This window comes from Pantherophis guttatus, chromosome 16 (genome assembly GCF_059756535.1).
Source record: "Pantherophis guttatus breed Tessera chromosome 16, ASM5975653v1, whole genome shotgun sequence".
In the NCBI taxonomy this organism is placed as follows: Eukaryota; Metazoa; Chordata; class Lepidosauria; order Squamata; family Colubridae; genus Pantherophis; species Pantherophis guttatus.
Window position 1 is genome coordinate 981836 of NC_142078.1, and position 17171 is coordinate 999006.

At 46.0% G+C, this 17171-nt stretch overlaps 1 protein-coding gene across 1 annotated transcript in view; it reads left to right on the plus strand.

Moving 5' to 3' along the window:
* COL5A1 (collagen type V alpha 1 chain) overlaps positions 1-17171 on the plus strand; it is a 222335-nt gene that overhangs the window by 30009 nt on the left and 175155 nt on the right. Inside the window, exon 2 of the mRNA XM_034427172.3 lies at positions 16558-16725. Coding sequence (XP_034283063.2) covers positions 16558-16725 — 168 coding nt within the window. The remainder of the gene's footprint in view (positions 1-16557; positions 16726-17171) is intronic.

Sequence of the window (17171 nt, forward strand, 5' to 3'; positions counted from 1 at the left end):
ACAACTTTGGTAAAAAAGGTTGTAAAATAGGGTAAAGTTCACTTAAGAAGTCTTTCTTAACAGAAATTTTGGGCTCAATTGTGGTCATAAATCAAGGATTGCCTGTATATTAACAATTTCTGCTTCAGTGTTAAACTGGTAGAAGTGTGTTATTTAAAAAAAAAAAGAATGTTAAAATTAATGCAAGTGTTTCTGCTTTTTTCCAAATAAAATAATTGGCACAGTGGTGTAGAAACCAAAATGTAAATGAAGCCAAAGGAAGGTCTGTCATTCTCTGAATGGGAGATTGGCTGCCGCATCCATGCAAAGTACCTGCATTTCACCCAGACTGCCTCCTACCATGGAGGGAGGGGGGAGGGAGGGGGGGAAGGAAAACATCTGCCACAATCTGGAGGAATGGTAAGAGTAAGGGGGAAAAAAATGATAGCATAGAAAAATGCAGACTTCCAAATCTGAAGGTAAATAATCCACTTTATTTGGCTGAGAGTGTAAATGAGCTTTTCCAAAAGTTACATTTTGGTTATGATTTCCAGAATCCCTACCTGGAATTGTGTTGCTCATTGCAACACCAGGAAGATTCCAGGTGGGGAAAAAAGACACGCACACACACAATTTACCGTGTAGTGAATGAGGCGTAGTGCACGTTTACATTCTTTGACACTCTGCATTTGACAGAAGGCCAAGAATTCAATCTGAAGATGGAGGCATAAACATGATTATGACTTCTAAGGCTAGGAATGAGCCACGGAGGCCACGTGCTCCCTTGCCTTTTCTGGAAAAAATAAAAGAGCTGTTTTGTAGCTGTGTGGCCTCCTGTACAACCCATCCCCTCCAACACGCAGTCCTGGTGTGCAACAGAAGGAAAATTGGAGGTCCAGGGCGGGTGGGGTGGGGGTTGGGGAAGGAGCCAGACGTTTCTCCCGGCTGGGAAATTGCCAGAAAAGCTTTGCTGGAGCTGCCTTGGGAAGAATCCAGGGCGCCAGGGAGCCCTAGAGTCTCAAGAATAGACTGGGGATATTTAAATGTTTTTAATTTGTATTTTATTTTTAAATGTGTTTTTACTTTTATGTACATACATATTTAAGGTTGCACAAGGTGACATGCTGCCTGAAATGGCTGCTGATCCGGGAAATAACATGGTCGCTTCTCTTGCTAAACTGGAAGGCTCCTGCTGTTGTTTCTTTGCGCCAGCCCTGGTTTTATGGGTTAAACTTACAGTAAAATATCCTTGCGTCCATCTGACTTCCACATCCTCTCCTGTGAAAACGTTCTCTCTGGAGAGAAATGAAATGCTCTTTTCATTTTCATTCTCTTCCATTCAAATCCATCTCTTTCTCGATCAGCCAGATATGTTTATTTCACTCTTTCATGCTGCGCCAAATAGCACCATCCCCCTCTTTTACACACTTCCTCCTTTTCCTTTTTGTTCTTGCCATGTGCGTTGCCTGTTGAGCACGGCGGCACCAGATGTGCCTGAATGCCCTTTCAAGGGATCTTCAGATGTGGTAGATCGACTAGTGGCCCAGCCAACGGTGGTGGCCATCTTTTTTTCTCTGGCAACTTCTTCATCCATCCATAAAAATGAAGGATGGAATACCAAATGCGAATTGCGCTATTATCTAGGAAGTTTTCTGTGCACAATTTGTTGGTTATGTACAGAGTTAAATTGGTGGCTGTTAGGCCTGCCGCGGAAAGAAAGCGAGGAAATATTTTGTGGTTGTGGTCTAAAAAGATAGAGTGGCTCTACCGGACTCTGGACACCGTGGCTGGAGGGACAGGCTGACTTGACGTCTTATAATGAAGTATGGAGAGAAGATGAAGGTGAAGGTGAATGAGACCTTCTGATTGCCACTGGTTTTGGTCATGTCAAGAGTACTACAGATTTTGAGAGAAAATAGGCACAAAAGTAAAACAAAAGACCATCTTCTAATGGAATGAACAGAAGTTGTATGAAAAAGGATGTAGAACCTGTTGGGAAAATATTTAACAGATTAACAGAGTTGGAAGGGACCTTGTGGGTCATCTAGTCCAACCCCCCGCCCAAGCAGGAGACCCTACAGCATTTCTGACAGATGGCAGTCCAATCTCTTCTTGGAAGCCTCCAGTGATGAAGCTCCCACAACTTCTGTTCCATGGGATGATTATTCTCGCTGTCAGGAAATTTCTCCTTATTTCCAGGTTGAATCTCTCCTCGTTCAGTTTTCATCCATTGTTCCTTGTGTGGCCTTCGAGTGCCTTGGAAAACAGCTTGACCCCTTCTTCTCTGTGTCAGCCCCTCAAATATTGGAAGTCTGCTATCATGTCTCCCCTGGTCCTTCTCTTCACTATTGGAAATAAAGATTAGGCAGTCACAGTAACAAGAAAGATGAAAAAGAATGCTTGGTAGAACTGTGAGTCAAAGGGACTTTGACCCAGAAAACAAAAGAGAATGATCACTGCAAAAAAGATGATAATTCTATCATGTGTGAAAAGAAAAAAGATGTGGGGATGTTGCTGGCGGCCGTACTACATGTGTGGAGGCCATAACTGGGGCGGTGCAATGAGATTGATGGGCTGGCCGTGAGGCTTGTTTAGTAGGAGCACCCAGATGGCCTCTGTGCCTGATGATGCAAATGTTACGGCTTCTCTGGCAATAGAAAGAGAACAAGGATGGATGCAGAAACCACAGGGAGATGAGTTGGGAAGTGAGCTCAATCTGGGAAGTTCTGGGAAGCTTTGTTTCCTGCAGAGAAAGTGCCTACTTTCAAGATTTTTGCTTCTCAGGAAGTCATTGAGAAGTTTGTGACTGTGAAAGAGACAATTGGCTGCACTTTTTGTTGGTTTAGAGAAAGCGTACAAAAAAAGTGAGTAGGCCTGGAAGGATGAAATGTTTGGCATAAAGACAGATGTGGATGTTGTTGAACGCAGGAAACGGGAAGGAAACTCTTAGCAGGCAAAAGAGGGAGTACGAGAAGATAATGTATGTCATGTGTTATGGATGCCAGCATGAACTGTGCAACTCAGTGGTGGGTTGCTACCGGTTCGGTCCAGATCTTGCAAACCGGTAGTAACGGTGGTAAAAGGCTCTGCCCACCCGCCCTGACGTCTTCACGGATGCTCTGAGCATAGAAAGATGCGTAGAAGCATCCCACGCACACTCCCGTTGCGAACCTGTAGCGAAGGTAAGTGGAACCCACCCCTGGTGCGAATGGTTACATCGGAAGTCTCTGGGTCAGGGATTTTCCTGAGGTGCAACTACATAAATAGGTTACAAGATGCCAGAAGGAACATTGATCAGAAATATTTAATGTTTCGTTAGATAATAAAGGTAGAAATTAGGAGTTGGAAGAATACCATTATATACAAATAAAGAATGTTGTTGTTGTTATGATGATGATGATGACGATGATGTATTTGCAAATGGACTCAGACAATACACTGTTTATTAAGCACTCATATATGTTAAAGAAAAATGTATCAATAAAAACTAGAAAAAAGAAAGAAAGAAAATTAATGTATCAAGACAAACTCCTTTACATCTGAAGGGTTGAACAGTGTTACACATATGTGGATGAAAAACTGAAGCAAAGAGGTGAACTGTGTATCTTGGTTAGAATATTGACTACAGATGGAAAAAACGGGTGGGAAATTTTAAACCCCCCCAATAATGGTAAAAAGATACCAGGTAGTATATGGTTTCTTATGAGGAAGGACTGCTGTGAAAGGAAATGACCGCAGTCCTGCACACGGGTGAGCTTTTCCTTACTTTGTTGTATGGAAGTGAGTGAGGTGGGTTTCTCCGTCTTACTCTTTGTCTGCATTCTGCGTTATGTTGGTGTGTATGAAAAGAAAAGGCCCATAAATCTCCCTGATTTTGCACAGTGGGGCCTTTGCAGTGGAGCATTTCTTGAGTTGGTTTTTCATCCTTCCCAGAAACTTTTTCAAGGAATCTCAGTGCTACTTTCTGTTGGGCGGAGCTGGCTGTGTGGAAGTGGGTGGGAAGGGGAGAGAAGAGAGCCCAAAGATTTTGTACAAGGGAGGAATCTCTTTTACCCAGAGAACAACTTCTTAACCCTGCGTTGTAATTGGCCGAGTGAGGTGCAGGAAACCTGTGTTTGTGATTAATCTTCACACCTTTGACACTGGCGAATGGCACGCATAAGCCGGGCAGCAGCTCCCTTTCAGAGCCCACGCAGAAGCCAGTGTGCAAGAGGTCTTCTCTAGGTAAGCAGCTTTTGGAGTATGCCCAGGAACCTTCTGGGTTTTAGTGGAAGGGAAGATCAAGCATGGGTGGGAATTCGGGTGTGTGTGAATCGTCCACCTCTTGTTGAAAAGGGGAAGCCAAGGTCATTGGTTAACACGTGTGGCAACAGGCACAGGAGTGCCTGTTCATTGGGTGTTCAATGGCACATCTGGACACAATTTTGATGGTGACAACACCTTGTCCAGCTCCTGGGTGTGGGAGGGGCTTATTCCTCAAACTCAGGGGGAGGAGCCTTTCTTTCTGTCCTAGGAGTGGAGCCCCAGGGCATTTTTGCTGTTGAATATGTTTATGTCGAATTGAAAGTCATATTTTGCTGCATCTTCAGTGTATTTCCATGGTTTCATTATTACCGTATCTTAGTATAATTTTATTTCATATGGTGGCTTTCCTTGTAAAAAGCCACAGAGGAGTCCATAGGCTTTGTAAGGGTACCGTTTCTTCTAGAGGTAACATGATATCAATTAATTTGTGAATGCAGTAGATGGCAGTTGAGCCATCTGAATTCTGGGCTGTCAGCTGTCTTAAAGATTAACAGAGTTGGAAGGGACCTTGTAGGTCATCTAGTCCAACCCCTGCTCAAGCAGAAGACCCTACACCATTTTTGACAGATGGCAGTCCAGTCTCTTCTTGAAAGCCTTCAGTGATGAAGCTCCCACAACTCCTGTTCCATGGGTTGATCGTTCTGTCAGGAAATTTCTCCTTATTTCCAGGTTGAATCTCTCCTTGTTCAGTTTCCATCCATTATTCCTTGTCTGACCTTCGGGTGCTTTGGAAAATAGCTTGAGCCTCTCCTCTCTGTGGCAGCCCCTCAAAATATTGGAAGATGCTCTCATGTCTCCCCTGGTCCTTCTCTTCACTAGACCAGCCAGGCCCAGTTCCTGCAACTGTTCATCGTATGTTTTAGCCTCCAGTCCCCTAATCCTCCTGGCTGCTCTTCTTTGCAGTCTTTCTAGAGTCTCAACCTCTTTTTTATAATGTGGTGATCAAAACTGCATGCAGTATTCTAGGTGTGGTCTTACTAAGGCTTTACAGAGTGGTATTAGCACCTTAGGCTTTGCAAGAGTAGGAGAACAGTATTTCTTCTAGAGGCAGATATCAATTGATTTGTGAATGCAATAGATGACAGTTAAATTGATGCCATCCATCTGAATTTTGAGCTATCAGCTGCCTATCCTTTTCCCACTAGTGTTTTCCTGGGTTGGGGGTGGGGTGGGGTTGGAGAGTTGTTCCCTCAGTAGAGCTTGTACAATGGTTCTTCAGGCCAATGGGAGCTACCTCCACTTTCAGCATTTTCATCTGCTCCAGATTCAAAGTGGAGTTGGAGATTCCTCTGTGAGTAAAATCCTTGAGGATTTTCAAAAGATATTTTGTTAAAAAAAATGACAGCAGTAACAACATATTGGTCTAATGTAACAAGGCCTGATTTTGACAGAGCAGAAACTTTCTCGGCCAAGGAAAGAACTGGTGAGACTGCCCCACTTCTTAAGTATGCAGCTGTTTCCCTGGGTGGCATACAGTCCTTCATCTCTTGATGCTACTTGCTGGACCTGCTGTAGGTCTGGATCCAAAGCACCTGAGGGTGAAACAAGGAGGAGACTTATTAAGGAAAGATCCAACCTAGAACCAAGGAGAAATTTCCTGACAGTGAGAACAATTAACCAGTGGAACAACTTATCTTCAGAAGTTGTGGGTGCTCCAACACTGGAGGTTTTTAAGAAGAGACTGGACAGCCATTTGTTTGGAATTGTATAAGGTCTCCTGCTTGAGCAGGGGGTTAGACTAGAAGACCTCCCAAGGTCCCTCCCAACTCTATAAATTCTGTTATTCATCCAAAGTGAGAGATCTGATTGAAATGGCCCTGAGATCAGTGATCTCAGAAATCAAGATAACCGAGTACAAAATACTTTTGTCATGCATGGTCATACAGCTGATTGCAGAGAAGTGTCTTATAGCTCCCAGAAATTATCTTATGAGATTTAAGATGCTGGTAAACATGAACATGGTTGCATAGCTGGAAACTCTCTGTCGTTGCAGGCAGACTGATACGATGTTGAGAGAAGGAACGCTTGAGCAGAATTTATTTATGTGTTTATTGACAGGAAGGATGTTTGTACTGCCAATATCATATGGATCCCCAGTGGCAAAGGACTTGAATTCTTGCAGCTAAGTTTTTTCAGAGGTAGGCCAACATTTCATGAGGCTCTCTGAATTTTCTCAGGGAAAATTCAACAATTATTCATCATCTCTCAAAGGCAAGAATCACTTCACAGAGACAAGAATTGCTCTGCTGCTGCCAATTTTAGTTGAGCCTTCGTGACTGCCCTGTTCCACTCAGCACAGTTGGCCATTTATACTTGATCTTCTTCTTTGTGATGTGCTCTGGACAGGGAATTCTTCCCTTGCTTGCTTCACTTTGCTGGCCTGAAAATCTACCCAGGTTGCCTCCTGGGATCCAGCATTTCTTGTGGATCAGCAGGAAAAGAATGAACGAAAGGGGCAAAAGAAATCTTTAGACTGGCTGGGCCTTTTGGAAATCATCTGATTCTTCCCTTCTTCTCTGGCAACTGGACTTTGCCAATTTGCCATGGTATCCGTAACAGGGTGGATCACGATTTAAATCATGATTTAAATCACTAGTAAAAGGGCTTGATTTAAATCAACTAGATTTAAATCATAATTTTTAAAGAGCAACTGTCATCTCTGCTGTGAAAATGTGTGAATGCATCAATGCAGTGCATGTTAGCTCAGCTTGCAGAGCTTGGATTCATTGAATGAGTTTACCAAAAATGTGAATATTGCAGAATATACAGCCTTATGCTAAGATGCACTCTTACTAGAGCAGTGTTGGCGAACCTTTTCAGCACCTAGTGCCAAAATGGGGGGGAGGGGCGTGCGCGCATGCCATAAACCAGAAGAGCAGCCGTCCGTTGCGCATGCGTGGGCCGAGAAGATAATCTTCTGGTTTCTGGTGCATGCATGTGTACCGGCCACCTGGTCTTCCGGTTTCTAGTGTGCATTTGTGCACGAAGACCAGCTGGCTGGTGCGCCGGAACCTGGAAGAGCAACGGGCGACAGCTCGCATGCTCGGAGAGATGGGTCTGCGTGCCACTTCTGGCATGCGTGCCATAGGTTGGCCATCACGGTTCTAGAGTCTCAACATCTTTTTTATAGTGTGGTGACCAAAACTGGATGCAGAATTCTAGATGCGGTCTTACTCTTTGCTGCTGTTGCTGCAACTTCCATGGCCCTGAAAGTGGGGTGCGTTTTCTCAGGAAGCGTTCTCTGTGGACCCAGTTTTCCTTCTGGCAGGTTTGGCTGTCAGGGGTTCCAGGAGGACTGGGAGGAAAGGGGTCCCCCAAGGCTTGCCTGTCAGAGCAGACTGTTGCTTATAAGCGCTCCCACCCCATAGATATCTGGCTCCCAGTATTCCATGGGGACCAGGACTGTGGGGTCAAGGCTGCTTCACCGGAGACTGTCAGCTTCCTGGCAGTTTTTATGGTGCAAGGTTTATTTTTATTTTTATTTTTAATTTGATTTATTATTTGACAGAATTTAGCCGGAGCATTATTTATTATTTACGTGGAAGCTCAAGATGGCAAACCTGGAGGTATCCTTCTGCTCCCTCTCTTCTCCTGTGACCATCATATGAAACTTGTTGTGCTGGAAGTCATCCAGGAGCTTGCTTGCTTGTTTGATTTTTAGTTAAGAACAAAAAAGAGAACAAGAAAAAAGAGCAAAACACAAATATAATGGAGATGGAGATGCAGACAGAAAAACAGAGTCGGAAAGGGCCTTGGAGGTCTTCTAGTTCAACCCCTGCTCAAGTAGAAGACCCTCTACCATTCCAGACAAATGGTGGTCCAGCCGCTTCTTGAAAATCTCCAGGGATGGAGCACCCACAACTTCTGGAAGCAAACCGTTCCACTGATTAATTGTTTTTATTGTCAGGAAATTTCTCCTTAGTTCTTGGTTGCATCTCCCACCTGTTACCTCTGGTCCTACTCTCAGGTGCTTTGGAGAATAGGTTGACCCCCTTTTCTCTGTGACATCCATTAGATATTGGAAGAGGGCTATCATGTTACCCCTGGTCCTTCTCTTCATTAGACTAGATATACTTAGTTCCCTCAACCATTCATTGCATGTTTAGCCTCCAGGCCCCTAATCATCTTTATTGCTCTTCTGTGGACTCTTTCTAAGTTCCCAACATCTTTTTTGAATCCTGGTGGATTCAAAGTTGGGCACATATTCCAAGCGTGGCCTCATCTAGTGCAGTTTAAAGCGGCATTAACATTTCATGTGATCTTGATACTATCCTCTGTTAATGCAGCCTAGGACTGTGTTGGCTTTTTCGACAGCTGCAACACACTCCTGGCTCATATTTAAATGATTGTCTACTAGGACTCCAAGATCCCTCTTGTAGTTACTACCCCTGATCATGTTGTCTATGGGGTTGTGATGGGTCGGACACAACTTCGCAACTAACAACAACAACAAACCAGTGCAGAGGAAAAGGTGTGTTTGGGGAGGAAAGTAGAAAGTTGAAGTGGGCTGGGGAATAAATTCATTTTGGAGCTTCTGTGCTTTTGACCTTCCTTTTGGGTTAGATGAATTGACTTTTTGGATGACTTTAACCATGTCAAAAAAGATTTGACTCTGGAGGAGGACTTGGCAGGACTTCTGGGTGGGAACTGAGTGCCAGCAAAAAATACAGATTCTTTTGTTAATGTGTCACTTTTAAATTGAAGGCCCCACTTCCGGTTACTCTGGTCACTGGCATAGTTTTAATTTGCAAGCTACCTTCTCTTTTAGGTAGAAAACAAAGGGTTCCGATTGGCTCTGGCCAGGTAATCTGGCAGTGAGTGTCCCGCCAGTGTCTCTCTCGTGTGCATCCAACCATCTCTTCCATCCAACTTCCACAAGAACCATCCATTCAAATTTAAAAAGGAATGAAAGGGTTTGCATTTGTTTCTATTGACTTGATCTGTTCTATTGACATTTGGGATGCATATTTCCTAGAAACATCCAAACATATAAGGGATATTTACCCAAGTGAGGGTACACTGCTTCTCAAAGGACATATTTTATATGCAGTATTTTAATTAAGAAACATTTGGGCTGCATTTATACAATATACTAAATCCTACACTTGGATTAACAAAACATAATTGTTGCATTTATCTAATATCTTAATATAGCAGCCTTATCCCCAGAGCCTGCTAAAATAATTCCTGAATTCTGACAGCACATTGAACTTAAAAGTGACTAATCCATTTTAGCTGAGCCTGATGTGTTGAAGCCATTCCATCTGGAGTCTCTGTGTGTTTTTTAAATTATTTTTTATTTATTAAATTTGTTTACCTCCCATCTCATTGCAAGGCAATATGTATGTGTATATACTGTATATATGTATATATTTATACTTATAAACTCAGGACCGAATAGGTTGGAAACATGCACAAGGGGCCCTCATCCTGCAGTGGATAGACAAGGGCTAAAATGATGATGACGATGATGATGATACACACACACACACACACACCTCAGTGGTTAAAGATGCTGAGCTTGTCAGCTGGAAAGCTGACAAACCAGGTTCGAGACCTGAGTGCTGCACAATGGGGTGAGCTCCCGTTCCTTGCTCCAGCTCCTGCCCACCTTGCATTTCGAAAGCATGCAAATGTGAATAGATTAATAGATACCATTTTGGTGGGAAGCTAACAGCATTCCGTGCTCCTTTGGCATATAGCAATGCTGGCCACATGACCATGGAAAACAACTTCAGACCACACTGGCTTCCTCGGCCAAGAAACGGAGATGAGTACTGAATTTCAGGTTCCATGCATATCCCGGTTTTGAGAATTATTTTTTTTTCAGCAATGCAAAGAAATTGCCAATTCTTGCTCCACCATGGGATATGAATGCAACACATGAAGAGGGGTTGATTCTGCCCTTATTTTTAGTTTAGACATTTATATTTATTTACATTCTTGGAAAGTGAATGGTGGGCTGGATAGAAGATTGCCACTAAAATTGTCAACCGACTTCCACTCCAATTAATATTCTGCATTCATTAGTTGTCACCATCAGGTATTTCTGGCACTGCACCAACCTGAGAATATTTCATACAAGTTGGAAAAGGTGCAGAAAATGTCATTGGGGTGGTCAGGGGAGCAAGTGCCGAGAGACAGGCAGAGTTGGTAGAGCTGAGAATGGAGGTAACTGAGAAGATGCTGAGAAAAGATGATGGGTTCCTCTTTTGTCCAGAGGGCAGAATGGTTACCGTGGATTTAAGTGACAAGCAGGTAGCTTCTGCCTGGCTGGATGTGCTCTTGCCTGGGTGTACTTAATGGATGGAAACTGAACAAGGAGAGATTCAACCTGGAAATGAGGAATTTTCTGACAGTGAGAACCCATGGAAGATAAATTGCCTTCGGAAGTTGTGGGAGCTTTCATCAGTGGAGGCTTTCAAGAAGAGACTGGACTGCCATCTGTCAGAAAGGGTGTAGGGTCTCCTGCTTGGGCGGGGGTTAGACTAGATGACCTACAAGGTCCCTTCCAACTCTTAATCTGTAAGTAAGTACTTGAGATGCAGTCTGTCTGCAGAAACACAACTACCAGGCTGCTCCTCAAACAAAGATCTCAGTTGCCTTTGGCTGGTTGGGCTTCTCTAACTTGCTGGGAATTTGACACCCTGAATTGGTACAGGAATTGCCTGATTTTCCCCCCCAGGAATAAAAAGTAGTGTTTTTATTGGGTTTGAAGTGTAATAATTAGTGATACTTATTTATTTATCAAGTTTATGTAGCTGCCCATCGCGTAGAAAGTGACTCTGGGCAGTTCTGAAGTGTTGTGCAACCCAATTGTCCATTGAGGTTTGTACAGGCAAAGCTGTGAGCAAACGTGCCAGCCCCCCTCCTCTCCTCGTGCAGAGTTAGTCAGATTTTTTTTTAAAAAAAAAATTGTGACCCTCCCCTTGAATTGCTGACAACCCTGGGAGGTCCAGATGCACCATCTGAGAAGTGCCATAGATTTCCAGGCTTTGCAGCTGGGTGTATCTGAGGCTGCTAGGCCGTTCTCCCGGATGCGAGCCATGGCTTCTGCTCAGGGTGTGTGTGTGTGTAAATCAAGCCCCCTGCAAAAGAGACGTGGTTTGTTTCAGCTTTCAGGTTACGCCTCCCCCTTTGTGGTGACCCAGGGTGGAAGAGGGCGAGTGCTCACATCGGATTAAAGAACATTTAATTTTGATGGCACGTGGGAAAGGCACGTGCGTGAGCAACTTCAAACAGAATGCCTCCCAGTGCACTTGGACTTCCTCCAAGTTTATTACAGCTATTAATTAGCCAAATGATATTTTTGTCATTGCCCCTCTGGCTGTGAAAATCCATGGCTGCTTTGGCTTTATGGCCTAGTTAGGATCTTGCATACCTGGAAGACAGAAGCAGCCCAGTGTGAACGTTCGTAAAAGTTATCCTGGGACCTGGAAATTCAGGAATCCTTGCCTCTGGAAGACACACACACACACATACACACCCCATTGCTGGTAATTGTGTTCTTGCATATTAAGGAGGATTCTGGGAGGGATACTTTGTGGTATTCATATGTATTTGTGTCATCATCATCATCATCTTTTAATGATCTCGTAATCTCTTGCGGAGTGGCAATTGAATGGAGCTGAGTGTTTAGTGGCCAGATGCCCTTCCTGTCGCCAATGCAGAGTTTTGTTTAGCAGATAAATTCTCATTGTGTCCAGAGAGAGAAATATCTGCCTCTACCTAGGATCGAACTCACAGCCTCCTGATTGTGAGACGAGAGCTCCACCTCTAGGCCACCACACCGCACCACTCCATTCATATGTATTTGTGTGCTGGGTATCAAATCCTGCAGCATAAAGCAAAGGTGCTCGTGGGGCCACAGGTGCTGAGCATCACAGGGGGCACCCACATAGGGTGGGGCAGAAGCTGGGCAGAGAAGGTGGACAGGGGGTGCAGGGGGAGATGGAAGGCGGGTGGGCACGAGCAGTTGGCCAAGGAGGATGTGTTGGGGGTCCCAGCAGCCGCCCTGCAGGTTTCCCTGGCCAAGTCCAGTGGCTTTACTTCCTGCAAAGGCTGAGGTTGACCGATTGTTTCCTTCAGGACAATCTGGCTTTACGCTTTCGTTCTGGGTGGTTGATTTGGGCCTGGCTCAGATTTGCCTGATCAGGCTGACCTGAGCCTTGACCCAGTGCTGCAGGACAGCCGGCCCTCAGCAGGCAGGAGAGGCCTCGGCCAGGGCTTGACCTGGACCTGCTTAGGGGTTGTCCGTGGTGTCCACTCATCCCCCGAGTTGTCCGTGGAGCTCCTTCTCCAAAGTTGGCAGAGTGCAGAGGGTGGCATTGCACAAGGTTCAGTCAGGCCTCCTGCTGACTGCAGCACAAACATCCCCATTTAACGGATTATGTTTTCCTTCCACGGGTTTAAAGTTGCGTTTTTTCTTCTCTCCCGACACAAGTCTTGCTGTAAAAACAATGGTGGCTTGGTGTTGGTGCTGGTAATGGCATGGCCAAGGGGGAATTGAGATCGAACCAACTTCCACAGACCACTTTCCTCTGCGGGGGGGCATGGCCCTCTCCCTTGGCTCCCTGAGCACTGACCCCCAGGCTGTTTGGCTTGATCAACCGACTCTTGGTTCACATATGTCTGGTGCTTTCTAGGGCAACTAGTTGGGGTTCCTTTGAAAGTGCTCACTCAGAGTCATCATCATCATTATTATCTTCATTTAACGACCCCATAATCCCTTCTGGGGTGGTCTGGACAACTGAATGGAGCTAGCAGAGTGTTTTAATGGCCGGATGCCCTTCCTGTCGCCAGTGCAGAGTTTTGTTCAGAGAGATTGTGCCCAGAGAGAGAAATAACTGCCTCTACCTAGGATCGAACTCGCAGCCCCCTGATTGTGAGGCGAGAGCTCCCCCTCTAGGCCACCACACCACTCCAAGTGCTCACTCAGAGTGTTGGTGCAAAAAGAAAGCAAGTTTTTGAACATGTTGCTTTGGCTGTTTGTCAAAATTTGCCTCCTTCCCAGCCTCTCTTTCCCCTCCACCCCTCCAAGGATAATGAGTGGCTGTTTTTCCCACCGTCAGGTGATGTTGGTGGGATGAAGAACCGAAGTGTGGAGGCCAGCCGTCCTGTACTCCTCACCGCCCTGTGTTCAGGACAGTCCTGCTCGGCCTTTGGGGCAGGCCAGGCCAGGCCTTCTGCCACTGCAGCACTGGAGGAAACTACTTTGAGGGTCTCGAGGAAGACCCCTTGCGCTTCTCAGCCCCGTTTGCTCGCGAGACTCCAGCGCCGCCTTGGCCGCAGCCTTTCTCGGTCGGCCGTTGCTGTTGAGGGCCTCCTGCGGGAGGGAACATCCCAGGGCAGGGAAGGCACTGAATTCGGGCCTCTTTCCTGCCAAGAACTTGCCTGATGCTATCTTGCACATTTTTGAAATGGCTCCACGAGTGTCCTTTTCAGTCGAGGGGAGGCGCTTTAATGCATCCTTTGTACTTTGTTCTTAATTATCCTTTATGAAATCTCTGCCTTGAGTGCCTTCCAAATCTTATGGGAGGTCTAATGTAGTTGGGAGTAGTAGGTGCCTATTCCTCTTTGCCAGTTACTTAAAAAAATTGCTGCATGCCTCCAGGACACACGTTAGTTTCTGATCTGTTAGAAGTTGGATTTTATCACGATGCAGTTGTACCTTTTAGGACACACTCCTTGCAAAGTAATAGTTTTTTCCTGGTCTGGCAGAAGCTGAAATGCCGTTTGTTAATTAAAGTTAAAATAAAATTGCCTGCCTTTTCAGCTCTCCCTTCCTGTCTGGACAGAGCATGAGCAGCCTCTGCTACTGGTTCCCAGCATTTCCCTTGCAATTTTGAATAACGTGGAAGAACAGGGTTGGAAGGGTCATTGAAGGTCTTCTAGCCCAATCCTCTGCTTAAGCAGGAGACCCTATACTGTCCATTCTCTTCTTGAAAGCCTCCAGTGAGGGAGCAGCCACAACTTCTGGAGGCGAGCCATTCCACCGACTGATTGTTCTGTGTCCTTAATTCTAGGTTATATCCTTCTCGAATGATCTTCCATCTGTTACCTCTTATCCTGCCCTCAAGTGTTTTGGAGAATAGGTTGACCCTCCTCTTCTCTGTGAGAGCCCCTTGAATATTGGAAGACTGCTATCCTGTCACCCTTAGTGCTTTTCTTGGTTAGACTAGACATACCCAGTTCCTGCAACCGTTCTTCGTATGTTTTAGCCTCCAGTCCCCCAATCATCTTTGTTGCTCTTGTCTGCGCTCTTTCCAGAGTCTCCACACCTTTTTGGTATCTTGGTGACCAGACTGGAGATGGAGTACTAGTCCAAGTGTGGCCTCACTAGTGCAATGCATTCATTTATTTTCTGATTAACTGTAACAATTCCACAGAGGGGGGTCCAAATAAATGTTGGATGCTTTGTAAACTAAGAGCGTTAAGAAAGCAGACTCGATGGGCTCTCCGTTCAAAGATTTCCTCCACAACTTTCTAGCCAAGCTGCCTTTTTCTTCCCTGGGAGCCCCTTTTCCATCTTCAGCTGCCTTCCTTTTGGGGAAATTGTCCCAGGGTTGCCATTCAAGAACCGCCCCTCTCCCAATTCCCAAGGTCCTCACGTCATTCACCTTCTCCCTTCATGCAGACATTCCTGGCTGCCCACATCACTCCCTTGTCCAGCTGTTTTATGGGAGGAGAAGGGGCTGCTGGAGAGGAAGTGGGGGGGGGGCTCTCCATGTCATGCAGCTGCTATGGTTGGTCCCAGTCCCCGAAGCGTCCTTTCTGAGTCTCTTGCCAGGCTGGTGAGACCCTCTTCTCTCTGTGCTCTTGTCCTTCGCCTTTGGCAGAGCAGGACCAACGGAAGGGGGGAGAGCTTGGGGGGGTGGGGGGGAAGCTCTGGCAGGGCAACATAGGTACTACCCCCTGTGTACCTCATCAATCTTCTGACCCAGCTCCAGTGGTGGGATTCAAAGAATTTAACAACTGGTTCTCTGCCCTAATGCCCAGTTGGGTGGGCGTGGCCATGGTGGGCGTGGCCAGGGTGTGTGACAGGCAGCACCCGGCCTCCTGCACCTCCCTGGGAGCAAAAAGGGGTGCGTGGGGACTCCTGGAAAGGGTGGGGTGGGGCGGGGAGGGGCCAGCCAGCAATTTAACAACTGGATTGCCTGAACCGGCCCGAACTGGCTGAATGCCCAGCTCCCCAAACACGACAAAACCTCTGTAGTTAACTCAATGATTCCTTTATTAGGAGCACCAGCAGACCCGGGAAAAGGAGATGGGAAGGCTGGCAAAAGTTTGCTTGAAACACTTAGAGTCTCTGTGGGAAATGAAGACAAGGAGAATTGGCTTTGATTTGTCCCCGGAGTCCCTGGAGAACACAGCTAGGTCTAAACAGGTTGAATTGGTCAAGGTGGAAGTCAGCTGACTGCTAGGAGCCTGTGACTTGTGGGTTGAATTTATTGTCGAATTAGGATTTACTTCAACTGCTTTAATACGTTTTCTAATTTTCTAATATTTTCTAATAATATGTCATTTTGTCTGTGTTTTTATATGTTGGTAGCCAATCTGGAGTTGCTGCGATAAAATGGGCAGCCCTATAAATTAAATAAAGAAATAATACTGTAAATACAGGTTCTCTAGCTGGGCATCTGGGCATGGGGCACGATGGGACTCACACCTTTTGGATGGCATTTTCCGTACAGGCTCAACCAGGCCAAGCGAGGAGCCAACTTGATTAGTTTTATGATTATCCCTGGTTGGCTTTCGGGAGCTATGTACATAGTGCAACACCCAGGCCCATGTTGCTGTGTTTGGAATCGGGCCAGCCCTGGCCTGTCCACTGAAGTTCCATGGGCCTCTTCATTATATTGGCTAACCTGCACAGGTTGCTCCTCTTTGAAATAGATCCATCTTCCTTCCTTCCTTCCTTCCTTCCTTCCTTCCTTCCTTCCTTCCTTCCTTCCTTCCTCCCTCCCTCCCTCCCTCCCTCCCTCCCTCCCTCCCTCCCTTCGAAATAAAGCTGCATTGGTGTTTCTGGTTAATATTGGGCTGTGTGGTGGATTAAACCTAAAGGAAGGACCTTCAGGCTGGTTGCCAAGAGAAGGAACAGGCCAGGGGACCAGGCTGTCACATGAAGTGGTGTGTTCTCCTTCAAGGAGTGGCTGAATGCTCATCTATTGGAGGTGCTAAGTGGGAGGGGGGGTGTTGGACTAAATGACCTCAAGGATTCCTTTCACCACTGGGAGTCTGTAGTCCTGATGTTGGCTTCTCTCTCTCTTTCAGCTGAGCCTGCAGATCTATTGAAGGTATTAGATTTCCAAAATTTACCCGACGGCATCTCAAAAACGACGGGCTTCTGCACCAGCAGGCGGTCTTCCAAGGGAGCAGATGTGGCCTATCACGTGACCAAGGATGCCCAGCTGAGTGCCCCAACCAAGCAGCTTTTCCCTGGTAAGAGAGGATATTTGTGGCTCAGGGTGCAACTGTGGGGGTCCTTGGTGCTCTCTGGGCTGGGTTGTTGGCTTGCAGATGTTCATTACCCAACTAGGCAACCTCTTCGGCGCTAGCAACCCAAGTCCTGTTTCCCAGAAAGGATGGCACCTTTTCCCTTTCTAGGATAGCAATAGCCCTTAGACTTATATACTGCTTCACAGTGCTTTTACAGCCTAAGCAATTTACAGAGTCAGCCTCTGGCCCCCAAGAATCTGGCTCCTCATTTTACCCACCTCGGAAGGATGGAAGGCTGAGTCAACCTTGAGCCAGTCAGGATTGAACTGCTGGCAGTCGGCAGAGTTAGCCTGCAATACTGCATTCTAACCACTGAGCCACCACGGCTCTTAGATAGATAGATGATAGATAGATAGATAGATAGATAGATAGATAGATAGATAGATAGA